Genomic DNA, 27,959 nt, shown 5'->3' on the forward strand with positions numbered 1-27,959 from the left:
AACACTGTCCAGTCTGCTGGACGGCGGGCGCAGCCCAAATGTGAACCCATGACAACGCGGGACGCAGGTGTGGTCTGGGTTTTCCATCTTTATTTCTCGTTTCGTTGAGTCCTTGGCAAAAATAAACTGCCGTAAAAATGTGCACAAGCCTGATTTTCATACGAGAGATTCCTTCAGAATACACGGTGATGGGCGAGAGGGCGGTAAGGTTTTCACGAGCGCTCCCTCAGTAGAACACCTCCGCAGCAGCCCAGTGTGGCGCCTGTGTATGACACAAAGAGAACACAACAATCATCGTACGAACACCACACGTCACCACAGCCATCTCTTTAGAAGTGATTTTTGTACTTGGTTTGTTGGTTTTCCCCCGCACGTAGCCAGCACGCTGGCTACGTACGGTGCAAAGTTCAACATACATACACAGCCAATGCCACCACACCGCTTGCCATTGGTTACTTCCTTATGCTAGATTCCACAGCTGTTGCAAAAATCACTCGACTTCCACCACCTGGCTCAAGGTCTGTTTTACTCGTTAAACAGTCGATATATCCTTCGGGGACTACTCTCACAGTCTCATGATCACCACCACCACCATCATCTCTCTGGCTTTGGGATTTTACCACAGTAGTCAATTTTTTCCCTCCATCATCCTCCACGTGTCCCAACCATCGGAACCTCCTCTCTCCCTCTCTTCTCTGATCTCATCTGCAACCCTTCCAACACTCACTACTTGCCATCTTCTATTCCTGAACTTCCAAGCTGCTTAACACCCGATCCTGGGACGATATTCTTAGTATCGTCCACAAAGAAAATGTGCTAGAAGCACGTTGGGTCTATTTCTACTTGTTATTTACTCAGCTATTGTTACCATTGAGCTCCTTCTACACCCATCCCGCCTCCACTATGAAAATTGATAGTGAGTGTGAACGCCAACAACATTACACGGTTCTCTCTATTGTGCCAATGGGCACTGAAAAAAAAAATGTTTTGCTCCAAGTTTGAATTTTTTGCTGAAATTTTATCCCAGGAAAGCCTCACGGAACCTTTTATAATTATTATTATCACGAGGGTCTGTGTGATGATTAGCCAATACATATATTAAACTTTGTGTGCGTATATGGGAGAAAACCAGAAAAACAGCACATACATACGAAAGGCGAATGCACAGAAAACCTTTTTCAGAAGACCACGTCAGAATCCTACTTACTGTACTGCCTCATATTGCAACCACCAGACATCACCGTGAATCAATTCACATGTGATCTCCTGCCTCACATTGGTCAATATAAATACTGTAATATTTTGGGTTTCGAATGGATTGTGGGTATATTACCCATCATGCCGTGTAGTGTCAATATTGTTACATTTGTTATTATTCACCACAGAAGATGACACCTAAACTGTATCATTCTATTCATTTTTAGCCATGATCTTATGCACTGCTGGATGAATGCCTCCCCAATCTGTCGCTATGTCCATGCCAAGTCTTGCGATGCAATCACTCACTCCATCTCTGCGATGGACGTCCTCTAGGGCATGTTCCATTCCTTGTATGCTATTCCGTCGTCAGTCTTGACCACTGGCCATGCTACGCATCCTTTCTCGTTATTAAGGATCCTGCCCAAGTCCAAATATTTTCCTATAAATGTGTTAATTCCCTGATTCATGTGTTTCACTTGCTCTATGTGTAATGTACAGCAGAGGTCAAAGGTCAAGTTTGAATCTGTGAACTCTCGGTTTGAGGGAGGGGCGATAGCGCTCACCGCTGAGGCCACTCTACCCACAAATCCAAAACCCTCAACCTTCTCCATCACAGAGTCTCTCGGGTTTCCTAAAACACGTCCAAATCAATTAGCAATCCAAAGGAAGTGGAGGGAATTAGTCGTGCAACAGCGCTGGGTTTAAACGAGTCTTAAAGGAGAGTCACAGGCCAAGAAAACAATTAACGTTTGGCAACTGAATGTCGTAACTTTCAATTCACAGAGTGAAAGGACACCTGGTCTTGTCCGGTTTCAATTCGTGGGTGTGGGTAAATAGGTGTCAAGGTGAGCTCTGACCGGTAAGTGAAGGTGAGGGAGTTTGTGTAGTTGTTCATGTGAATTACGATGGGAAGGTGTGTACCTAAGAGTGATCAGGTGCATGTGAGTGGGTGCAAGGAGGTGGGAGAGAGGGTAGGATTGAGGGTGGGCATGGGCAGGTAGAGTTAACTGTGAATACAAAGTTCATCGACAGGTGTAATGTGGAGTTTGCGTGCAAGAAAATGAGAGTGAGTGAAGAATAGTGGTGAGCGGGGGTGAGCAAGCGTGGGAGTGAGGTGGCTGGCTGTGCCGGTGAGCGGGTGAGCGTGTAGGAGGTTGTGCGGGTGAGCGGGAGGGAGGTGACGTCAGTGAGCGTGTGTTTTTAATTTTAATTTTGGCAAAAACAGGGCGTGGAGAATGGAGCATGGAATGGACGGAGCCCAGCTGAGCGGATGATGCACCCACCCACCCACCTCATTCCACGCTATTCAACATACAAAGTGTACACAGACGACTCATCACAACACACACACAACTCACCGTACACACTCAACACGTGTACACAACATCTAACCATGCACTGACCACACGAATCCACCCACACATCCCTCATTGCACAAAGCAAATTTAATCCAACGCACACTCATACATACGCTCAATAGGCACGCACACACATGTACATCTTACTATACATACAAAATAATGGCCATACGGGTCAAAAAATATCCCACCCATCCCTCATCCTGGAATGCCATGTAAATTAAATGCACACACAACACCCACAGAATGCACCAAACACAATCACTCGCACATACCCACCCAGGCCCTAATTTCACAACGCAACTGCCGACGCACGGTACTTCTCAGACTGGCGCACAACTCAAGTCTCAGTACAAACCACAAACTCACACAACCACATAATACAAACCCACGCACAACTCATCTCTGTAAATATACACAAATCAACAACACATAACAGCACACGCATTTCAACAAATACCACGCAAAGCACACAAACCCACACAACACAAAACGGCCGCATCATTCTACACACTATATAGTGATATATTAAACTTTCTGACTTCTTTATATACACACACACACACATGTATTCAATTCTTAGAACGGATGAATACATAGAGACTGCCCATCTTTCCCAGTGCTCCCTTTAATCCGCTGTGACAGCAGGATGCTTATGCCCTGGTCTCTATTGCGAGAGAGATGCCAAGACGATAATGGCGCCATTCCCTGGTTACAAAGCGCTCGCCCAAATAATTTGGAAATTAAGACTCGTATATTTAAGGCGAAGGCCATCACACGCAGACACTGACACCTGGCATAGGAATGTGGAATTTCCACAGCCGACTAGAGTCCGCAGACAAAAGAGCCTATCACATCCCAATGCTGGTTTTCACAAGGAGACAGCACCCATTGCCATAAGGTGCAGGCCTGCAATGTCTTGCTCACACCACTGCTGGCGGAAGGGCGTCCACGATAACGAAGCTCTATGCAGCCCCTCTGGAGGGGATTTGGCCTGCTCTTCCACGCTACCCATACGTCTAGGATGAGGTCGGAGTAACCAAACTTTACCCCACCACACAGCATGCCAATTGACTGACTGGTTCACCCATTTATTACTGCTGGTGGGGGGGGGGGGGGGGTGCATGGGGAGGTGCATGGAGAGGGGGGGGGGTGTATTTAGTAAACTCGCTCAATGTTTCAACTGCCGAACCTGGAGATGGAATAGAACCAACGGACCTCTGGATAGCAAGTCCAGAGTGCAAAACCATTACGCAGCTGCAGCATTTCCCTTCGTAAAAAATAAACACAAGTAAGTGTTCAGCTTTTAACATGCGAGTAAAAATAACCGTGAATAATAATAATAATGCCTCTTCAACAGTGTTAAAAACACGCGAGCACTAGATGGTCAGGCCAATCCATTAATAGAGGCTCCTTTCCCCTGGGTGCGAGACCTTTCACCCAGCCTCATAAGCGCCAATTGCACTGCTGCGCAAGTGTAACAGTACATTTTTTTTTATTCCTCTAACATTTGCTATAAGAAGCATTCTGTTGCCAATCTTGTCCCCAAAAGCAATAACAATCTGGGCAATGGTATTGGTTAAACAACGTGGTTCCGTAGGATTTGAATTCGTGGGTTTGTAGTTTTCGTGAGCAGCTGTGAAGTGTCCTCGGATAGTCCATAAAGGTGTCATCAATTATTCAAGCTTTACAATAAGAGAAATTATTTCGTGATGCTGCGTTGGAATTGGTGCACAAGCAACAATAATAACACCATATGATCTTAAAAATATATATATAGCACAAACAATTACACATCAATCCTTTTAAGGCGGTGTCATTGACGAATGCGTGGACTTTATGTTGTCTTTCTTTACAATTCGACGGCAGTTGTAGCTGCGTCGATAAGGCAGCACACACTCACACACTTGGGTAGTTTGAAACACTGTACCGCACGCACTTCATTCCACGAAAACAACCACACATGGGCCCGTGGCATTGGCATCACACGTCACAGCAGGGTTTTCAAGTTGCAGGCGGTCGGTCACCCACAACTTCGGTTGCGACCGTTCTGAACGCTCCCCCTGTTTTGCGCTGAAGTTCACTCGAGCCTCTCGGGTTTTCATATAAATAAATAAAGCAGACATTTGCCAACGTTGTCCTAGACCGCAGTTTAAAACTGCTGTCTAATAATAATTATTCAATAATAGATACCTTTTTGCACACCATGTATTTTTTCCAGTGCATGTCAATAAGTGGCTCTCCAAGCTCCCCCCCCCCACCCCCGCTCCTAAAAATGTAACTGTATATTCAAATATTATTGCAGAAAATAAACATGCTCGGTTTAGTCACGGTTTTCTCATGCTATGAACCGTGTACTGCCAGTCCTAAAGGTCTGTCGGACGAAACGACGGACTGTAATCGATAAACGAAGAAAAGCCCAAGCGTTCAAGAGCATGCCGTTTCGTCTTATCCAGTGGCTTGCGAGGCACGGCCGCTGAGTAACAAAAGGTTGGATGGTTCAATCCCACTACGGGCCACGCAGTGCATTTTTAGAGCCCCCCCCCCTATAAAAAGCGCGAGAGACTCGTACAAAGCGCGAGTTGTCTCTCACGCTTTACGTCCTCTCTCCAACGTTACCTCCGCGTCTCTCAGCGCACACCGCACCCCCCACCCACCTCCACGCGGTTGTTCTGAGACATTTTCTTCTCGATGTTGACGGCCATCATTTGGCTGCGGAAGGAGAGGTTCTTCGTTTTCTCGATGACCTGCTGGTACGGCGACACTGCGTTGTTGCCCATCACCACGTGGCCCTGCAAGGCAACAGGTGACAGCACATTCAACGTCCGCAAATAAAACATGCGACTGACGTTGGAAGAAGCCGACGATCAACGAAGCTCGTGTCCAGCCCAAGCTAACCACACAGCAATCACGCAATTGACCACACAGTAACTGCATTATTCGTTACAATTACACATGAAGAGCGCGCTTACGCCATAACAACACATACACAGCAACCACAGAATTAACTAGTGACACCATACACCGCACACAATCACAGTGATTACACTCCATAACATGTACACAATTAACCACTCAGCGATTATACGACAAAGTAACCACACACAAAGCAAACCACAACCACAGTGACCACACTACACAAAGCAACTACAATGACCACACGAGAAGCAGTAACCCAAGCATACAGCAACGACACCATAGCATTTTAAGAGACACACAGGCCCAGCTGTCAAACACAGCGAGGAATTAGTCATAATAATCCTTGCATTTATGCGCCCATAATGTAATTAAGTATCAAGAATCAGTGCAGATTTGTAGTTTTTCCTAGCCTAGGTGAACCCCCGGATGGAAGCTGGCCGTGAGTGGCACAAAGTGACTCATCACAGACAGCAAATGGGTATATCTGCCAAAAGGGGGCAATGATAGCAATGTGCAATCTTGAGTAATTTCTGAATAACATGGCAATTAAGGATCCCTTGAGTGAGACACCCACCCCAGTGGCTCTGACACGGCCATTATGAACGCTGGAATAGTAAAAAAAAAACCCTCCAATCATATCAAATTTGGTTCTGCACTTAATTTGGTTGAATTACAGCTCAGCGCACAGCAAATTAAAAAAAAAATGTCAATTTATCACACGAGCATTAATCTACGTTGCACGATCGATAGGAAAGTGCTGCCCTCGACTGTGTAGACCTGAGATCACTTAAAGCGATCTCAGAGGCAGCTCTGTGTTATCCACTTCAGTGGGCCATTTTTTACCAGAGGGTTGCACTGCTCTGCAAGAGATTCGAATGGACTCGACAAAGACGATCACTGCATCGTGTGCTTTCAGATGTGCCTCTACGGCCATCTGGAACGCTCTTTCTTTCAATATTAGGAAGCCACTGGTGCTATGTACTTTTAAATCTAGATTGAAAACCCATTCATTTCGAACTGTTTTTTGTGTTTGATTCGTTGCCCTTCTCCCGCACCTCCGATAAGCACAGTTGGCTACGTACCGTGCGAAAGAAGTTCAACATGCATACTTACGTACATACACACATACATGATGCAATACCCATAGCACAAGTGTGTTAAAGTGGGGCAGGGGAGGTGGGTGGCGGGGGGCAGGTGGGCGGGGTGCGTGCTCAAGGTCTGCACCAGCTTCGAGTCGATCTTGGCATCGAGCCGGGCGTTCCGGATCAGATTCACGATCCAACGCTCCGCCTCCTCCGGGGACATGTTCAGCTTGTCCGCGAGCATGCTAAACACGGTGGACAAGTTAACGCACAGGTGAGTTATATCGAGGGATACATGGGGACACATGGGGAGAAACAGACACAGATATACACGTGGTGGGGGCTACACGGGGTAAACACAGAAGATGGACATGGGGACACGTGGCGATGCAAAGGGATGCACAGGGAGAGACGGAGAGATGTGACACAGCGATGCATGGGGAGGAACATGGAAGGGCACATAGGAAGGACACCTTTGTAAACACCTGGGGTATGCACAGGGACACAGGGGAACACATGGGTATGAAGAGGATGCATGGGAGACGCACAGGGGATTGACAGCAACGAATGTTATTTGATGCCCTTTTTCGGCATTCACATTTTTCGCGCAAGCTGATGGGCATTAACGTCAGCCGACGGGAGCGCTGCCTGCAATGCGGTGCGACGCGTGCGACTCCGCGCTGTTTGTGGGTGGCTGCTGCTTAATGAGGACACGCCTTGCTGTTGAGTCTCAGCCAATGTTGAAACCGAACCAAGGTGCCTTATTTAATAAACGATACACGAAGACAGTAAGTTGGAACAACATCAACAATTAGTTTGAATGTTACTTTTAAGGCATTTAAACAAAACTTCTCAGCTCTTCAGTTACTTTCAAACACTGGACAGGGATTATCACCTGGAGTGACACACAGCTGTGTAGACAAGACAGACACGGAATGGATTTGACAGAACTACGCCAGACTGCACTGCACTTAACGATACTGGATCGGGCCAAACTGGACCGGACTAGACCAGACTAAACCTCATCCGGACTAAACAACTTGACTTGACCGGACTGGACTGGATGGGAGCACCTGATGCTGATGCACTGGTGGATTCGGCAGAAGGTTTCGAAAATGAAGAGGCGGGCGTTCTCGATGAAGTCGTCCAGGCAAGCGACAAGGAAGAAGTCATTGATCAACACCTGCAAAGGCACACACAAAGACAATTATCCCCCATATAGACTTCAATAACCTGTTTGGGGCAAGTGCTGTTAGCGGAGTGATGGGGTCCAGCACCCTGCATGCCGGGACGTATTTGTTTTCCACGGTGCTGATGTTCGCACGCACACCGGGTACTCATTTAAGTCGACCTAAGGGAGGTGTGCAATAAAATCACATGAAATGGATCGTTGCCAGTAACCGAAACCGGGTTTCAGTGTTAGAACCAACTACCACGTCAACTCACACAGTCACACACATGCACCCAAGCACAAAAATCCCCCGTATAGACTCAATAGACTTTTGGGGCAAGTGCCGTGAGCGAGCGCCTAGGAAGACCGGCATGGCACACGACGGGGTGGGTGGCCAGCACCACGCCCGGCCGCCTTAAACTACTATATTAAAAAAAAATGTTTACCAGGTAAGGCCAACTGAGCTATATAGCTCTTTTTGAGAAGGGAACTGGCCACAAATGATAGCTCGACAGAGTGGACATTTATAGCAGCCAAATACTCTATACGCATGTTTCTAAATGTGGATGGAAAAACCGGAGAACCCAGAAGAAAATCCACACAACCAGAGAGAGACAAGCAAACTCCAGATATACGGGCGTCAGGGTCGGGATCGAACCCACGATCTCCTGTATACCAGGCGAGGCAGTTAACATCTCCTAGCCACCGTGGCGCCCTTAGTCTCCCTAGTGGTGATGTTTCCACACCGCATCTCACTCATTTGAGGCTGATTCAACCTAAGAGAGGCCCACAGACACATACATACAGACGCACATACATACATACATAGACCCACCCACATTCACTCACACACACACACATGCCTTGATAAACCCTACAGCCAAGTCCCTTAGGACCTCTGGATCTGGCCCAGCCCAGGTTGCATGGTTAGTGTACATGGCTGCATGCTTAGTGTTATGCCCTCAGTGGACAGAACCCAGACCTGGGTCCAACAATGCTGCTTTCAGTGGCCTGGGGGGGGCGTGTGTGCACGTGGGTGTGCATACATCCCTTAGGGGTTATGTGTATAGGGCCCTGTTTGTTAGGGCGGACGTGGAGGTGTGGGAGCAGTAACGCAGTTCATCCCTCAGCGTTGTGCACGCCTGTGTGAGCGTATGCGATCATGTGTGTGTAGGCGTGTAGGCGTGCGTGCGGCGTCTGCACAGGGTGTTTGCAGGACAAGTCTAATGTGTGCGTCGTGTGTGCAGTACAAATCAAAGAAGATGTTAACATTTTAACAGGTTAACATCAATTTAACAACTTATTTAACCCCATTGTTTAAGGTTTCCATGGGTGTACCGGGGGAATCTGCGCCGGTTTGAAACATTTAGGCTGGCCCTGCCTATGATCTATCCAGGGTTTAACCAGACTGGATTGTGTGAGCTCACAGATCCTTTACAAATCTGGACACAGTCCCATCAGTGACCTTCTCCGGCAGGCAATGCTGCGTTGGCTGGGTCATGTAGCCTGCATGCCCAGCCACCCCATACCCAAGCAAGTTTGGCCAGATAAGGGGGCTAAACAAGCGTGGCACGAGCTAGAGAAGAGATAGACTGATGTGGTACAGAAGGATGTGGAGCTGATTGGACATTCTGATGACTGATACCAGTGGTCTCAAGATTGGTCTCTATGGAGGAGGCTTGTGAAGGACTCTTCGGGGTGTTTGAGGCAGTCGTCCTCCAGCAACAACGGAGGGCGGAGGAGCAATGCTCACAACAACGAGCGGAGTGGCAGGTGGCTAAAACACAGCAAGTTGACACAGTAAGGTGCACAGGTGGTGCGCATCTGCCAGTCATCTTAGTCAGTCAAACCACGGGACCTGGGTCTGTTCCATAACCTCCTGCCAGCGAGCTGTCCACACTTCACGTGGCCTCAAGTGCACCTAGCCTGGCAAAGTGCTGTGGTAACATCACCGCCACTTAATGACGAACGGCGGTTGTTGTTGAATAAGTGTATGTGTCTGTGCTCACTACCAGCACTTAATTCTAAAGAATGTGCACATACAAAGATTCCCCATGTAGTGCTGTTAGCAAGCAGCACAATGCCCGGCCGCATTTGTCTCCCTGGTGTTGATGTTAACACACAGCCCCCGCACCAAGTACTCATGCAAGGCAGAGTTGACCTAAGGGAGGCCTAGTTCGGTTCTGATATACCTAACCCATGTCATTAACCTCGACAGGGAATCAAACTCAGGCGACCAAAGTTAAAAACGCAGTGTGCCAACTGCCACACAACCACTCCCCAACATCCATTCACACACACAAATGTACAAAATACCCAATCACACGAAAAAATACACGCTCACGCAACGACCCACATGCACAAAGACAACTACCGCACAGCAAATACACACTGTTACACACTTTGCCTACCCGCCCCACAAAGAAACAAATGCCAACGATAAATTAAGCGTTATCAACCTACTTGGGTTGAATTTACTGCCTCATGAAAAGTAAAAAATGCGGGCAAAGTAGAAAAAAAAACATATTTTAACGCCACTTACTGGAAACCAACTACGGCTGAAATAATATTTACAGTTTAGAATTTATGCAAGACACTCTACCACCAACCCCCCCCACCAAAGCCCAGGCGCGTGATGAATGCGAGCGCTAACGTGGTGGTTGCATAGAAGCTGGAGTACGACCGCCCCCGCGAACTGCACGGTTGCATCATCATCGCTCTCCAACACGGGGGCTGCAACCGAAGGTAGCAGCAAGTGCAGCCAAGCTCTTTTAGTTATTTTTTTTCCTCTCCTCACCCCATTTGGAACTCTCAAGAGCTAGCAAGAAGCAGGGCAATATCGCGCCAAAAACGCTCCGTGGAAGGTGACATTACGGAACTACTTGCGAAGTCACTTCAACAAAAGTCTTTAGCCACGGAAGCAGCAAACCACCTTTTAAAGCCCCAAAAGGATTGTTTGTTGCATGTCAATCACAAACTTTGTGTCCGTGTGTATAAGGGGCGGACGTGTTATTTAAATTTAGCACGCAGGTGCCGGGATGTGTGCTTGTGACCGAATATGGCACATTCCAGTATTTATGTCTTTATCAGTGATCTTCACACAGAGCATATATATCGGTGGTGCAACGAGCGTGGACGTTACGTAAACAACTTCATGATATCGTCTTGGTTCTTTCGGTAAAGTCACGTAGAATGGAAATAAAAAAATAAAAAAACATAATGAAATAAAATTCTCACGACGTTTCGGCCACAACACAAGAACTGTCGGGAAGACAGCGCAGTCTTCCCGACAGTTCTGTTTCTTCACCTGAGGAAGGCTACTTGTGTTGTGGCCGAAACGTCGTGATAATTTTATTTCATTATGTTTTATTTTTATTTTTTTATTTCCATTCTAGGTGGTGAATTTACCGAAATAACCAAGAAGATGAATCCCTGCAGTCACGAAAGCTTTAAATCGAAATTTAACTTCATGATAGGTTTACTTATTTCATCAATCTGCAAAAAAAAGTCCATTAAGAATGTAAGTCGCTTCTAGATTTAAAGCTTTCGTGACTGCTAGGATCCATACTCTTTGGTTCTATTGGGTAAAGTCACGTATGTAAGAAATAAAATAACAAAAATCACTTGTTATTTTATTTTTTACCTACGTGACTTTACCCAATAGAACCAAAGAGTATGAATGTAAGTCACTTTTAACCATTTTAAATCACCAGTTAATTTGATTTTCTCTCACAGTCTGGTTCAACTTAATCGATGCCATGATCCTTGACTTTTGTGATGCAACCCAGGTTACACTTGGGAGAATAAGACTGCGTTTTATGTGCTCATCTTAACAGATGTGTGCTCCCACCTCCTAGGCAAAATGTAAAATATTTTTTAAAAAAAATTGCCAAACCATCTTTCCCACAGCCACGTGGATGTTGCGTGCGGTGCCCGACGAAGGATACCGGCCGATGACACAACTGGAATCAACCAGAGGGGGTGAGGCAATAATTGAGCGACGATGTGGCGGAGGAAAGAGCCCAGGGCTGTGGTCGTACCGTCTCGCACTCCCGTAGCTTCTTCTGCGCGCCGTCAAAGTCGAAGTTGACATAGAGACACTCGACGAACTCCGTGATGGGGTCGCGGTATGTGTACGACTCCTGACGCAAAACAAAAAAAAAAACACACGAGACATCTTCCGTATTAAAACTAAACAATTTAGTATTTTTTTCCCAGGTAAGGCCCCACTGAGCTACGTAGCTCTTTTTCAGAAGTGACCTGGCCACATATGATAGCTCAACGAAGTGGCTTGTCGTGTGGAAATGTATAGCAGCCAAATACGCTAAAACGCATGATTCTAAACGTGGAGGGAAATACCGGAGGACAGGGGAAAAATCCACGCGACCGCGGGGAGAACATGCAAACTCCAAATATACAGGCATCAGGGTCGGAATCAAAGCCACGACCTCCTGCATAGCAGGCGAGGGAATTAATATCTCGCCACTGCGGTGTATATTAGTCGACACGTACTGTTGGGGCGAGTGCCGTAAGCCAGCACCTACGAAGAAGGCCTGAAAGTGAACCGACTGGGCGCCTTTATCTCCTCAGCGCTGGTACTCATTGAAGTTGACCCAAGGGAGGCCTATGACCGATTCAAATATTCATCACCGTTATTGGTCGTGAGCGGGAATTGAACTCGGGTCGCACGGTTCGTAGCGCAGTGCGCTAACCACTACCCTATAGCTCCCCATACAAACAGGGACGCGCGTAAACACACACACACACACGCCAAGCACCTACAACAACGACACAAAGACACGCACACGTGTGTGGATGCCCACCTGCTGGATGACCTTCACCAGGTCCTTGAGCACCTGTCGCCTCTTGCGTGCATCCTTGTTGGCGATGATGGCGGTGGTCAGGTAGCGCAGGATGTGGGGGCACATGGTCTGAATCGTGTTCAGGTACCTGCAAGATACAAATGATGACTGGGGTGAACGGGTGACTCAGAAGTCAGAGCACCAAGCTGGCACAGCTGAGAACCTAAATAAAGAATGCATAGAATCCATAGATGGAGGGTGGGGTTGGCAACAGGCCACATGCAGGCCACCCTAATGAGTTAATAGGGGTTACACATTTCCCTACACCACCCATGTTTCCCACTACCCGCCCCCTTGTCGCGTGGCACAGCCCGGGAAGGAAGGTGAGAGGCCACCACCAGATTGGGTCATCCCACGCGCCCCAGCAGGGGCCAGGGCCTCACATCTCATTCATCGCAGCGGGGATGGATTACCGCGTGGCTCCTGAAAGGTTTTTCCATTTATTTTAACATATTTTGTACATATATAATGAAATAACAATCGCTGGCCCCCAGGCCTGCACAGAACGTCCTTGAAATGCATTACGAGAGTGAGCAGGCGAAAAGGAGAGATTGTGAGTGTGTACATGTGACACACTTGAGAGCGAGAGATGCAGTTGAAAAGTGTATGAGATCAGTATGTGTGCCTGCATAGCAAAGATTACAAATTACTGCATGTGTGCAAGTGCAAATGTATGTAACTTTGTGTGCGTAAATAAGTACATGGTCGGCCTCTGTGGAGGAGTTCGTGAAGGACACTACTGCGCAGTTGGAGGCGGCTGCCCTCCAACCATAAAAAAGGGTGGAGGACCGATGCTGATAACGGTGAGCAGAGCACCGCGTGGCTAGAACACAGCACGGGTGATGCATCTTCTAGTCACCTAAGTTAGCCCATTACATCTGGGCCTGTCCTGTGACTCCCTACCAGCAAGTTTTGTACACTTCATGTGACCTCAAAGTGCACCTAGCCTGGCACGTCACCGCCACTTTTTGGCGAACAGTGGCTGTGAATGTGTAGAGGGGAGTGCGATTAGTTGGCGCGATATGTTAACGATGTCAGCCATCGTAATCAAAATGGTCATTCCCAATGGACCACTGGTATCTGAATCTGGCAAGAATGTACCGTAGATTGACTCAGCCTAACACTAGTATCTGGTATAGTGGTGGTTGTGTCGTAAACATCAGCAGTGGCTGAGACAACGGCAGCTAGTCCAGCATGAATAGTGCGGGCTATACGACCCCCATATGCGCTGTGTTAGCCTAAATAGGCATTCACTTACAGCCCTTGCCTCAACCAACACAGCTAAAAGGGATATATTTTTGAAGTCGGTTAATAACCTCTAATCGAGCAAACAAGAGCCCACGATGTGGGGTGAGAATGGGAAACAAGAGACAGGCAGGGAGACTATTAAATGTGTGCGCAAGTCAACATCATCAACAGCAATAATCTATCGACTGCTGGACAAAGGCCTCCCACAAGTAAATCACCAAAACTGCAGGTCACAACAAGACGCTCACTCACCCACTGAAGCGCACGGCAGGTTACGAGGGCATGCGAGACAGATTCGGAGTGAAATTAAGCAAGAGGTGCGCGTGCGAGAGAGACTGTGAAGTGAGTGAAAGTGAGACGGAGAGCACCGGCGAGAAACGGATAGCGACGAGGAAAGGGATGGACAGACACGGAGAGAGAAGTGACACGTATGTAAGTGAGAAAGAGGACAGCTCTTTAAAGATTGCGTGCACATGAGCGAGTCGGCGGCGGGAGGGGGGAGGGTGCAACGGAGATCGCTAGGGTGATTGAAAGGCAGAGATAGTGCGTGCAGTGCAATGAGAGGCAAATAATTGTTTCAACTCGGGCGTACTTTTACATTAACGAGCAAGGAGGGGAGAGTTATTGATTGGAAGGGGTCTCAGGCTGTTATTAATCACCGCTGGATGGAGTGCCCGATGCTTTGTCGTCGTTCCCCCTGCCTCCACCTCTTCCATCAGCCAGCCCAGCCACCGCCCCACCCCGTTTAATTAGCCATGCTGGCAGACAGCCCAGTGGCACCGCTAACGAACCCGCCCAGCATTACGTCAGCCGCCCGGGAGCGCAAGCACTCTCGCGGCGCGTTCGCGCTGCCGTGTTTGCGTGTGTGCGTGTGCGCATACACACCCAACAAACTCTGTTAAGGCAAGTGCTGTTAGTGAGCAGATATTATGGCAGACCGACAGCACAAGAGTGGTTTGTGTGGCCAGCACCACGCCCAGCTGCATTTGTCTCCTCCGTGATAATGGCACAAACACGCCGCACCAGGTATTAAATTAAGGCTGAGTCTACCCAGGGGAGGCCCAGGAATCAAACCAGAGCCGCCGGGATTAAACTGCAGTACGCTCACTCCGCTGTAACATTACCAGCCATACAAACACACACAACACACTATCACACACACGCAGAGATACTCTCTCATGCAGATTCACTAGCACACTTGTGCACACACTCACCCACACACACACTCTTAAACACACTCACACGCACAAAGACACTCATACAACACAGCCGCCATTCGCCACTGAGTGGTGGTGACATCACCAAAGCGCCTGTGCCAAGCTAGGTGCAATTTGAGGTCATGTGAAGTGTCGAAGGCCCGCTAACAGATAATGGGAGAGACCCAGGTGCTATAGGTTGACTGACTGAGATGACTGGCAGAGGCACCACCTGTGTACGAACTCAAAAATATAAAAAAATATTCTAATATCCCCCATATAGTCTTAACAGACTGTTGGATAAGTGGTATTAGCGAGCACCTATGAAGGCCGGCATGGCAGATGAGGGGGTGGGTGGCCAACACCACGCCCGGCCACCTTGTCTCCCAAGTGGCGATGTTTATAGACACCGCACCAGGTATTAATTTGAGGCTGAGTCCACCTACTGGCGGCCCTGGACCGGTTTAAATGTTCGCCACTGTTATTGGTCACGCGTGGGAATCGAACACGGATCGCCGGATTCGTAACGCAACGTGCCAACCACTGCGCCACCGCTGTCCACATGCGCGCACACACACCCACTCTTACCCGCAGACACTCAATGCATTTAGACAAACGCTCTCTCACACACAGGCGCAGACACGCGTGCGCGCGCGCGCGCGCCACCCTTGCCAAGATCAACTTTCCACAACAACGATAAAAACCCCGGTGACACGGGGGACGTTTCAGAAACTCGCTAAAAGGGGGAACGTAACCCCCCCCGTTTTGATTTAAATGTATTAGTTCTCTCAAGCCGCCCCCTTTTAAGCCGGCGATCGATGAGCCCGCGAATGCTCGCGCACGTGTGGCCATCGGGGGACGTGGAATCTTGGCAAAAAGTTGCGGGGCGCTTCGAAGGGCGATGCTCGCCGAGGCCAGGCCGGTCTCCAGGGGTGAAGTATGGCAGCGGGGAGGGATGGATGGCGGGAAGGGGAACGCGCGGTCAATGCCAACGCAGAGCTCGCGGCGGACTAACAATCGCAACGCGGGGAGGCAAGCAAACGATAACTGTAATTTATAATATATAATTACATATTTACCCAATAAAGACACATGTGAGTCAGAAGACTCTTTTACTTGGGGGGGGGGGGGGGGGTCCCGTTACATTGAAACGTTTGACCAACGCCAATAACATTGTAACATTTATAGCTACAGCAGGAAACCCGTTGCAGAACAGGGGAGAGAATATATAAAACTCCACTCAAAAGGCACCGCCATCGGGAATCGGAACCCAGGCGCCGTTTTCCGTGAGGCAAGAGTGCCAACCTGCCGCCTATTGCGCCACCAAATGTGACAGCAAGTGTTGTAGACCAATGGCCGGAAGAACCTTTCACTTACTGACGGCCCACACAGGACTTTCAATTACCGTTGGTGGGCAACCGCACATTAATACGTAAGGGTTAACCAAGAGTAGCGCAAAGAATAACACGCATGTCGACTGGGTCCATGGAGGCCCTTGCAGTGCCGCAAAGCCTTGTGAAGCTTTGCCTGTGTTGGTGGACCGTGCAGAGATTGCAAAGTGCTACGAGACCTGTCAACGCATGGGGCTGCGTGGTGGTTCCAAAAAAGGTTTGGCAGCACAGGAAGTGGGTCACTGGCCTGGTCTGAGTCCAGAGGTTCAGAAGAGGTGTGACGCTTGCCAACACCGGAAGGCGTATAAAAACTTAGTTGCGGCTTTCGTACAAGTTTTTTTTAACTGGGCATGTAATGATCCCATCGATTAAAAAAATATTCTTTCACTCAAGATACTTGCATCGAATGGAGTGTGCAAGCTTCTTTACAAGTAACGTAACTTACACGCAAATGTTTGGGTGGAATGGTGGCACAGCGGTTAGTCAACCGTGCTGTGAACGATGGCGTCCACAGTTTAATTCCGGGCCATGGCTAAAATCAGTTGTGAATTATATCTGAAGAATTCCTCGACCAACCTGCATTGACAGGCATAGTGAAGTGTGGTCAAATAACCCACAGGACCCAAAACGGCATGAGGGGTCTTTCAGCCACAGAAGTGCCCCTAATTATATACATAATAATATATATAAATGCAAATGTCACCTCGAGGTTAATGGACAGAATGAGACAGAACACACAAGACACCCAGTAAAAACAGCACTGAAAATAAATTACTGAATCGAACCGTGACCCCAGAATTGTGACATTTCATCGAATCGCAGGGCCGGCTAATCACTACGTTCCTATTTAAAAACCATAGATGATGTACGCACGCGCTCGCCATTCAAAAGGTCATCACATATTAATTTACAGTTTTTTTTGTCTGTACACAGAACATGGTAGAACGTTTTATCACCACCGATGGCACTGCCAATTTCTGCTGTGACCCACTGGCTATGGTGGGAGATTCAATTCGCCATCGATGCGCTCGATCACGTCAGACAGAGGAAGCTGTGCGAAGTTGAGCCTTGCTCGCACTCATATGGGAACGATCTGAGATGACCAGGTGTTAGAGGCATGGGTTGTGCCACATAGCCAGATGGCAGCAGGGCAGTGTTTTCTTGCATCCATTTGTGCGGAGCATTGAGTGATACACCCTGCACCACCCACCCCCGTATCCATTTCTCCAGTTCCCTCTCAGAAGCAGCCAAACTCGCAAAATGGAATTTAACCAAAACTCCCAAAGCAGCAGGGCCCTCCTGAAACGGCAGCAAGGCTCTTCTGGATAGGCAGAGCTCATTATTTCAGGAGGGCTCAAAGTTGGCTCAGCACGAGCCATCCAAGCATGGGTTGCAGTCACTTGGAATCCAACTCGTCACTCTAAAAGAGGTTCAGCCAGTGTTTGGAAGTGCAGGGGGATTGGAGAGGAGGGAGAGGGTGGTGGTAGGGAGTCAGCAAGAGAGCACGCTGCGGAGTGGATGAGCGGGGGGGGGGGAAGGTTGTGCGAGGCAGGCGGGGAGGGAGAGGGCGTCCCGTTACGAGCAGCCACGCGAGTAACCCTAGCCAAAGTCTCGCGTGACGCCATCTCTTCTTAAACTATTTAATGAGCTACCTCATGTTCTTATCGATTTGTATCGCTCCTCTCCATGCAGCCTCACCGAGGTGGTGGGGGAGGGGGCGCAGCAGCCTTAACCATTTGTTGCACGGACGTTGGCCTTCAGTCTCTCACTTGCAGCCAAATGGAATCCTCGTGTTACAGGTGCGGGTGAGTGAATGTGCATCGACTTAAAAGTGTACATGTGTATGTATGTTGAACTTCTTTCGCACTCTACATGGCCAAGCGCGCTAATCTGAGGTGCGTGTACCTGCAGCAGTGTGTGAACACCAGGACTGGGGAAACAAGTGGTGGGGCGTGGTTCCTGCCACACCGCACCACACCCATCCCGTGCACCGTCACAGTACTTGCCCCAATAGTCTTTGTCGACTATTAGGGCTATCTTTGTTGTAGAGTATATGATTTTTGTGTTGGTGTGTGCATTCGTGTTTGTATATAACGTCTGTGTGAGTGCACACTATTTTTAGGTTTGTATGCGTGCGAGAATGCATGCACGCGTGTGCATGATCATGCAAACCGTGACTCCGTATCGGAGTATGAGTGTGCATTAATTTTTGTGAGGGTAGTGTGTGTACGAGTTCACAATTGTGTTTGTACGTGTGGATCAGCATGTGTGTATGTAACAGACTGCGCATGTGTCAACGTGCATGCATGAGGGGAACCTAGGTCGACTCAGCCATAAATTAATACCTGGAGAAGTGTGTAAACATCAGCACCAGGGAGACAATGATGGCTGGGCGTGATGTTGGTCACCCACCCCCGTCGTGTGCCGTACCGGCCTTCATAGCTGCTCGCTAACAGCAATTTTCCCAAGGGTGGAAAGTTATATAGGGGGATATTTGTCTTTGTACGAGGGGGAGAGTGGTGGTGCACTGGTTATGGCATTGCGCTAGAAACCCAGCAGCCTAAATTAGATTAAAGGCGAATGGTGGCTAATAGGGAAAGAATGGGGTGTCAGATAAAAAAACAATATTTAATCATAATTTTACATTTTTGAATATTTAAGGGAATTTTCGCATCACGCCATTGTGCACGCATGTAAAATGCCTTACGCACTCCTAACAGTGATGTCACCCGATGCCACATGACAACACTTTAGATGGGGGAAAATGTGGAAGTGATGGCACGTGTTTCCAGATCAATTCTAAATGAGCAAAACATTCTCATTATCTGCCCTTTTGTATCAAGACCTGATATTCCGACGTCGGATTATCTGAAAACCGGGGGCAAATCGCTCGTGGCAAGTGATATCTGGACTTACCCTAGGCTCAACTTAAGTCAACCGAGTAAATATTAGTACTCGAGTGTGGTTTGTAAATATGTATGTTGAACTTCTTTCGCACCGTACATAGCTAACCATGCTAATAGGAGGTGTGGGGGGGATAAAACAGCAACCTAAAAAGCCGTTCTAAAGAAATTCGTTTTCAATCTAGCTTTAAAAGTTCATAGCTGCAGTGCCTTCCCAATATGGAAAGGAAGGACATGTCCAGACGGTTTAAGAAGTGCATCTGAAAGCGTGCGATGGAAGTGACCGTTTGTCGCCTTTGGGGAGACAAAGGAGACAAAGGTGGCCAGATATGGTGGTGTGCACCACACCGCCCCCTTCGTGTGCCATTCCGGCTTTAATAGAAGTCCAGGAGCCCAGACCAGATATTTACGGAGTCAGTGCCAGATGAGGCAGCATAACTTTAGCGGTTCCAATCTCATTTTACATGGCCAATAACAGTGAATTACGCGATAACCATTTTAAACGAGCGAGTTATCAATTCATTTTGTGAGACTCAAATGTTTCTACCTTTGGTGGTACCCATTTCTGCTGGACTGAATGAGCTCGCTAACAGCAGTTTTCTCATACACATGCAAGACTAAATATAAAGCTTTGTGTGTGTGCTATGGGTTTTACGGATTCAATACATCTCCATATATATAAAAGGCAAAGTTGTGAATGTGTCTGTTCAAAATGTTTAGCATACTTCCCGACATGCAACAAACTTGAAATTTACCATGTGGGAACTTTCCAGACTGTACACCATGCAAAAATGATAAAAATAAACTTTTTTTTTTAGGGGGGGGGGAGCTCAATAATGCATTTATTTTTTGCACGGCAAGTGAGCTGTGATGTCAAATCTGTCACGTGACCCTCGCATGTGGAAGCGACTCAGCCTCAAACGAGTAACTGTAGTGGTGTGAACATCGCCACTGGGGAAACAAAAGGCGGCCGGGTGTGGTGAATCCAAGTCCCGGGCGAAGCCGGGTAAGTACAGCTAGTACTATATATTGAACCATATAACCGAGAAGAGCATCCTACGGCTAAAACCCAGCAAGTTGGCACAGTGGAGAGCACAGGTGGGTGCATCTGCCAGTCACATCAGTCAGTTAACTCATAACACGTGGGTCTTTCCCGTGACCTCCTGTCATTAGAGCCTTCCACACTGCACGTGATAACATCTAAATGCAAATGTCTGGCACAAACACCGTGGTGACGTCACCGGCATTTAGTGGTGGATAGCAGAAAGGATTACAGTGGATCCTTGTCTGTCCGGACGCTATGCCACTCACTGTGGCTGGTAGAGGAAGAGGTCGATGATGTTGTCACGTCCCTTTGTGTGGTTGAAGAACACGAAGAGGGACCAGTGGATGAGCCACGTGCGCTGCTGCAGCGCCTGCAGCGGGGAGCTGACCGACTGCGGGCGGAACACGGCAACAACGGCATGACAACGCGACAAGAGCGTGACAATGACAACACGGCAAAAACATTCATGCATTGTAGCAACACGACAAATTGACAACCATCTTTCAGCACATGATACAACTGCCACCTAGTGGCAAAATCTGGACAGAACAAACATATTGGGACGCGATTGCTGGGGTCCGTGGAGTTGAGATGCACTCAAGGCTCCAGCTATCAACAGCTCCGTCCGTCTCTGTGGTTCCGAAGTAGCCATTACGAGCCTATGGAGACACACCAAGCCTTGGGGCTTGAACCCAAGGTTTTCGCAGTGTGTCTTCCATGCCCTAAGCCGCCCCATGTCTCTCCCAGCAACGCACGTTGTTGTCGATGGTGTCCTTGAGCCGGGACAGGTCCTCCATGGCCGCCTCCCAGTTCTGCATCAGGATCTCGGATGCCAGCTTTCCCCACAGCGAGTTCAGAGCATTGCGGTCGTTGGCAGGGACCTGGAAGGGGGTTGGGGGAGTAGGGGTGGAGGGTGACAACCGCAGCGGGCGGGGGGGGCGACCGGTGGTGTCAACCCGCGCTCGCACACTCATGCGCAGCGACGCTAAATTACCAGCTCACATGCCCATTTCTACTAAACAAGCACACAGCTCATAAGCTTAAACTGTTTCGAGCTTAGGCTATCGCTTGCACAAGCGCCTTTAACACGAACGAGGTGATGCGCACAGTGATGCATGCGGTGATGTAAATCCACCCCTGGATGAAGGCTTCCCCACTATGTGCTGGTTGTGGAGGTTATTTAACCATACTTCCATGTAGCATTAAGAGATGTGTTGAAGTGCTGTTTGCGACCACCTATGAAGGCGGGCACAGCACACAACGGGGATGGGTGGCCAACACCATGCCTGGCCCGCCTTTTGACTCTCAAGTGATACTCATTTGAGGCTGAGTCACTAGGTGAGGTCCGGACTGGTTCAGATAATTCGTCACTGGTTTCGGTGGCCACGAGCGGGAACCGCACAAGGACAAAGATACCCCATATAGCCTCAACAGACTGTTGGGGAAGGTGCTGTGAGCGAGCACCTATGAAGGCCAGTACGGCACACGAGGGGGTGGGCGGCCAGCACCACGCCCAGCCGCCTTTGTTTCTCACACACGTGCAATGCGAGTGGGGTCTGGTACCAGCACACGGTGGAAGTAGAGGTACTCCGCTGCTCCCGAGTAGTTCCCGCATTCGTACTGGAACTTGGCGTACTTGTAGAGCGTGTCCAGGTACTCTGCCCGGAACTGAGTCGTTGCAGGACAAAGTCCGTGACGGGGAGGAGAGGAAGGGACGAGCCGTGATGAAGCAACTCTCACAATCATTGTTAGCTTTGGCTACAATCACCAGCATTTTCCACTGAAGTAGAACAACTCATGTTACTTTAATCATATTTGGATATTTAGAGCAACTTTTCCCATTTTCCAAAATTATAATTTTTATCGGACAGACAGGTGGCCTCGGTTCATAAAGCCTGACACAAGTCGGGCAGATGTGACAGTGATTGGAGGCTGCTGCCAATTCTGCCATCGACGCCGAGACGAAAGCTTTCACCCTATATAGCTTTACTCGTTTAAATGTGACTGCATCTCAAATCACAGAACTAAATGCGGGAAACATGGCAGTGGCGAAAGCACGAGAGAAAAAAATTAAACCATACACATCAAGTGACAACAGAAAAGAGAACCGCAGAAGAAGCCAGCTGACAACCCCATACACAAATGACGGGGGGAACTAGAGCCACCAATCATCCTTGCAGCGGCTTTTGGCTAACCATCGAATAAAGACGGTAACTCCATTGTGTACTTTCGGATGTGCTTCAGCAGCCATCTGAAATGCTCTTCCTTCTGATATTATGAAGCCACTGGGGCTATGCACTTTTAAATCATCTAGATTGAAAACTGATTTACTGAAAACTGATTTTTGCGTATAGTTTGTTCTCCTTCCTCCGCACCTTCGACTAGCACGTCTGGCTACGTACGGTGCAAAATAAGTTCAACGTACATACATTCAGCAAGGCCAATGAGGAAACCATGCTTGGTCACGAGGCTGCTGTTGCTAGCCAAGCGTGGTCACTAAACAGAGTTGGTCGTCACTGGGTTGATGTTGGTAGTCGTAGGTGGTCATGGATACTTAACTTCATAGTCATTGAGCCGGCTTTGATGGTCACTGGAATGGTGTCGGTAGTCATGAGAACTGATTTGGAAATTAACAGAGTTGGAATTGGTAGTCGCTGAGCTGGGGAGGTCAAATGGTGTCGTGTAATAGAACCGGTTGGTATTCATGGGTCCTGGTAGTGACACGAATGAGTTGGTGGCGACTGAGTTTGTATTGGCGGTCACTAGCAAGACGAGGTCTGGTGGCAGGGCTGGTCTTGCTAGTCACGACAGGTGGTTAAGCATAACACTGTGGTGGTCACGTTAGCAGGGGAGAGCAATGCAGCTGCAGCGGGATCACTGTGCCCCCTGTTGCCTCAGGGAAGGGACACGGCCGCCCTCGCTCACCCCGTGGTTCTCAGCCAGGTAATCGAAGAGCTGCCGTCCATCCCTGCATGAGACACAATCACGCGACACACCAGCCATCAGCTGTGGCTGCCATTGTAGCTTGGTTGGTGATGTAGTTGGTGATATATTTTGTGATGTATGTGAAGATGTACATGGGCGATGTAGGTGGTTAGGTACGTGGTAATGTACGTGGTCTCTTAGCTGAAGCAGGTGGGATGTAAGATATAGAATATGATGCACTAGTAATGCAACTAAAGATATAGTTTGTCATGATCACTGATATTGTCATCATCAAGCTTATCGTAATTTAAATGGCGATGTATCGATTGCAGCAAATAGTGTAGCTGCGATATATTTAGTGACATAGCAGACTATATACAGTCATACCTCGGTATACGACCGCTTTGGAATACATCGAATTTGGTATACATCGTGTTTTGACGGGAAAAAAATGTCTTGGGATACGACGTCTTGCTTGGGATACGCGCTTGCTAGAACTGTATGGGTCGGGATGAGTCACCGCGTACAGTACCCGCGTACACAAAACTGAAACGGCTCTAACAAGCCGTAACAGTATTGTGTGGAATGACCAGACAATGTCACACTTCAGGAACATTCTTAGAAGGCAAAAACAAACTTCAATGGACAGGTTTTTAGTAAAACTCAAACCTGGTGAGCCTCAACCAGATCCAAGTCAAGAAAAAAGACAGAAAAGAGAAAAAAAACCCCAGAATTTCAGCTTCCTGAAGTTTTAATGGAAGGGGACTCTCGTTCCAAAAAATAACACCTCCTCCTCCTTTTCCCCTTCCTCACCACCATCCTCGTAGGCTATCAACTTCTCTCAGCAAGGTAAAGTGATGTTAAATTTTATTTCAATTTATTTTAAATTTATTTATGCATTTATTTTAATTTCTGTATGGATTTTAGTAATTACTGTCTAAATTATTTTATACAACCACATTAATGTATATGCCATATAAATATAATATCTTATACTCTGGAACGGATTAATTCCTTTCCCTTCATTTTTTATGGGAAAAATTCGTTTGGTATACGTCATTTTCGGTATAAGTCCTACCTTCTGGAACGAATTAACGACGTATACTGAGGTACCACTGTAACTTGGGAACTGGCTAACAATATAATTGATGAGAGATATGCTGATATAGGCATGTGTATGTGTACATTGTGCATTTGTACATGTGTATATGGTGTTCACGTAAAAGTTTTTATGCATGTGTGCACACGGTGGCCCAGTAGTCATGGTGCTGCACAAGTTCAACTTGAGGTCAGCAATATCCGAGGTTGTTATGGACCTCCCCTACTTCGACTAAGCCTTAATTGAGCACTTGGTGCATTGTGAGAACTTCAACAGTTGGGAGACAAAAGTAGCCAGGACTTTGGTTCTGACAACAGGGCCCACTCATATGCCGTTCCGGTCTTAACAGGGACTCGCTCTCAGGTCATCTGTGAACCTCATTGGACATCTGTGAAAAAAAGCCATTATAGCTCATCGGATTCCTCCAGTATAAGTAAATATTCTGATTGTGATATACTGAAGCATGCGCGTGGCATGCAGACGTCACCGTGCGTTCTGGATCTGCCTCTGGACTTCCGCGTCTTCGAACATCTTCACTATGGGCTCCGTCTCCGCTTGAAGCTGCTTCAGTTGAGATACAACCTGTGCTCGCTTCTCCTTGAGAGCTGCAAGCCACAAGCAACAACACACAATGTGGATTTATGTAGTGTCTAAATGTGACCACAGCTCGAGATGCTGTACAGAAACAGAGGGCATTTATTTCGATGAGAAAGGAAGTCACTCATTTGGCATAGGGAAAAAAAGGACTTTAGCCTGTGCTTGAATTAGGGCAGGATATCAAGAGCAGGGATGGATGGGGAAAATAAGTTTTAGACGATGGCAGTGGGAAAATTAGCAACCTCCCACTGAGCGAAGGTTGACCAGAGGCTTTCACAGAAAGTTTTGATTGCTGGTGGAATAGCGCACGAGAGGGGAGAAGTAGGTGGAGAAAAATCCAGTGCGGTATTTGAAGATTGCGATAGCAATCTTTAAGTTGATCAGGGATTGCATGGATTGGGCCGGTATTGCGGTGGATGTGGTCTCTTTACAGGTGTAGATCAGAAGTCTCGAAGTGGCATTTAGCGTTTAAAGGCTGTATGTACTACCACCACTGTGATAGTAAATACAGTACTACGGTGTAGTGGTCTATGCAGTGCACTTCAATCATGATCCCCCGGCTTGCATTTATTTGTTTAGGACTCCCACCATGGTCACGAGTGTTTAGTTTTTTTTTTGTCCTTACCCGCACATCCGATTGGCACGTTTGGCTACGTACCATACGAAAGAAGTTTTACAAATATAACAGTGACCAACTGTCGCATGGACCTGGCCGTCGTCTCTCGCTTACTCTGTGGGATGTCTTGGTTGGGGTACAGGTTCTTATTTACGTCCATGGCAAAGTCCACCATGTTCGTGTTGCTGAGCAGATCCAGCTTCCCTTGCAGCAGCTCCTTCTCATCATAAATCTTAAGGACACACAAAAACGGGTGTGTAAAGACACACGCACGTGAAAACACACGCACGCACACACACACACGTGTAAATCCACACAGGTGTAAACACACACGCACAAGACTAACCACGTAAGTGTAAGCACGGACACATACACGGGTATAAAGGAACATAGCTGTACACACTGGTGCACGGACTGAAAAAGGGAGTGGCATCCAACAGCCAAGCTAAGAAACGTATCAAAGCTTATAAGAATGTCTGGAGACACGTCCAAAGCGGTGCTGTCTGTAGTGTATAACAAAGAGTCATGTACCCCCCCCCCACTCCCTTTCACAATCGACTGCTGCACGACGGCATTCCCACGCGGTTGTGGGGATTTGGAAATACGGCACCGTAATTCACAAACGCTGGTCAGTGTGGGGGTAGTGCAAGAGGTGGGGGTGGGGTGGGTTCAGATATGCTCCACCGATGTTAGCCGAGGCCGGGAATCGAACTCACGTGGCAGGATTTATAACGCGGTGTTTGGCTAACCATGGACTCACCAAAAATTGGACCTTTTTTTGTCAGTATCAAAGTATGAAGGGTAAAACCTATTCTTATTTTTCATAGTGCACTAACCACTGCACCACCGCTCCAGCCGGTGTTTGCCTTTGTACATAAAGGCATATCTACAATGTCCAGAACGTTACCATTCACGTTACAACTCCGTAATAGCTTATGCGGGTTAATAACCGCATCGGGTAAACGTAAAAATGATCAAGCTTATTGATAAAAATCCACACGTGCGCGGCGACCATTCACACCGAGGCCTACGCAGGGCTCCCTCTTGAGATTCCCTACACCACATAGGTCCGGCGGCTCAGCCCCCGGCCAATCAAAGCCGAGCCGCGGAACCCCACGTGACCCGGCTGCTCCAATCCCACGCGGCGCCTTTTAACCTTATCCGCGCTACGAAATTAAAACGCGGTTCCGGCCGCCGCTTTCGCGAAGGGAGAGCCGTGGGAGGTGGGTGGGGAGGAGGTTAAAAACTCCCGAGACGGGGGTCGACTCGCCTCGACGGCTTCCCCGCGCGCGCGCGCGGTACCTCTTTGACGGACAGAAACTCGAGCAGCGGGAAGACGAGATGCCTGTCCAAGCAGCGCCCGATGTTCGTGGTCAAATCGAACTCCGCCATCTTGGCGCGGAGGGGAGGGGGAAATGAGACCTTGCGGGGGGCGGAGTCACCTGACGTCACTTCTGGGTGCGGGTGGGGGGTGAAAGGGGGGTGAGGGGGGTGTTGGTATTGGGGTGAGGGGGGTGTTGGTATTGGGGTGAGGGGGGTGTTGGTATTGGGGTGAGGGGGTGTTGGTATTGGGGTGAGGGGGTGTTGGTATTGGGGTGAGGGGGGTGTTGGTATTGGGGTGAGGGGGTGTTAGTATTGGGGTGAGGGGGTGTTGGTATTGGGGTGAGGGGGGTGTTGGTATTGGGGTGAGGGGGTGTTGGTATTGGGGTGAGGGGGTGTTGGTATTGGGGTGAGGGGGTGTTGGTATTGGTGTGAGGGGGGTGTTGGTATTGGGGTGAGGGGGGTGTTGGTATTGGGGTGAGGGGGTGTTGGTATTGGGGTGAGGGGGTGTTGGTATTGGGGTGAGGGGGTGTTGGTATTGGTGTGAGGGGGGTGTTGGTATTGGGGTGAGGGGGTGTTGGTATTGGTGTGAGGGGGTGTTGGTATTGGGGTGAGGGGGGTGAGGGGGGTGTTGGTATTGGGGTGAGGGGGTGTTGGTATTGGGGTGAGGGGGTGTTGGTATTGGTGTGAGGGGGGTGTTGGTATTGGGGTGAGGGGGTGTTGGTATTGGGGTGAGGGGGTGTTGGTATTGGGGTGAGGGGGGTGAGGGGGGTGTTGGTATTGGGGTGAGGGGGGTGTTGGTATTGGGGTGAAGAGGGGTGAAGGGGGGTGTTGGTATGGGGGTGAAGGGGGTGAGGGGGGTATTGGGGTGAGGGGGGATGAAGGAGTGTTGGTATGGGGGTGAGGGGTGGGGTGAGTGGTGAGGGGTGGGGTGAGTGGTGAGGGGCGGGGGTGGTGAGGGGTGTGAGGGGTGGGGAGTGAGGGGGCGTTCGTTTCCCGCTCACGGCCAACACCAAGTGACGATTAT

At 48.6% G+C, this 27,959-nt stretch overlaps 1 protein-coding gene across 1 annotated transcript; it reads right to left on the reverse strand.

The window, feature by feature from the left end:
- Positions 1 to 70: 70 nt before the first annotated feature.
- On the reverse strand, positions 71 to 27,057 carry EIF3E (eukaryotic translation initiation factor 3 subunit E). Its single transcript, XM_032970379.2, has 13 exons — positions 26,915 to 27,057; positions 25,727 to 25,844; positions 24,887 to 25,004; positions 23,301 to 23,343; positions 21,939 to 22,043; positions 21,131 to 21,256; positions 20,642 to 20,766; positions 12,554 to 12,680; positions 11,771 to 11,872; positions 7,633 to 7,742; positions 6,702 to 6,804; positions 5,216 to 5,350; positions 71 to 262 (listed from the first exon to the last, which is right to left on the reverse strand). The coding sequence occupies exons 1-13, from the start codon at positions 27,002 to 27,004 to the stop codon at positions 227 to 229; spliced, it is 1,338 nt and encodes a 445-aa protein (XP_032826270.1). The 5' UTR covers positions 27,005 to 27,057; the 3' UTR covers positions 71 to 226.
- Between the last annotated feature and the right edge of the window lie 902 nt (positions 27,058 to 27,959).

Source organism: Petromyzon marinus, chromosome 43 (genome assembly GCF_048934315.1).
Source record: "Petromyzon marinus isolate PM22_M1 ecotype Great Lakes invasive population chromosome 43, UKy_Petmar_22M1.pri1.0, whole genome shotgun sequence".
In the NCBI taxonomy this organism is placed as follows: Eukaryota; Metazoa; Chordata; class Hyperoartia; order Petromyzontiformes; family Petromyzontidae; genus Petromyzon; species Petromyzon marinus.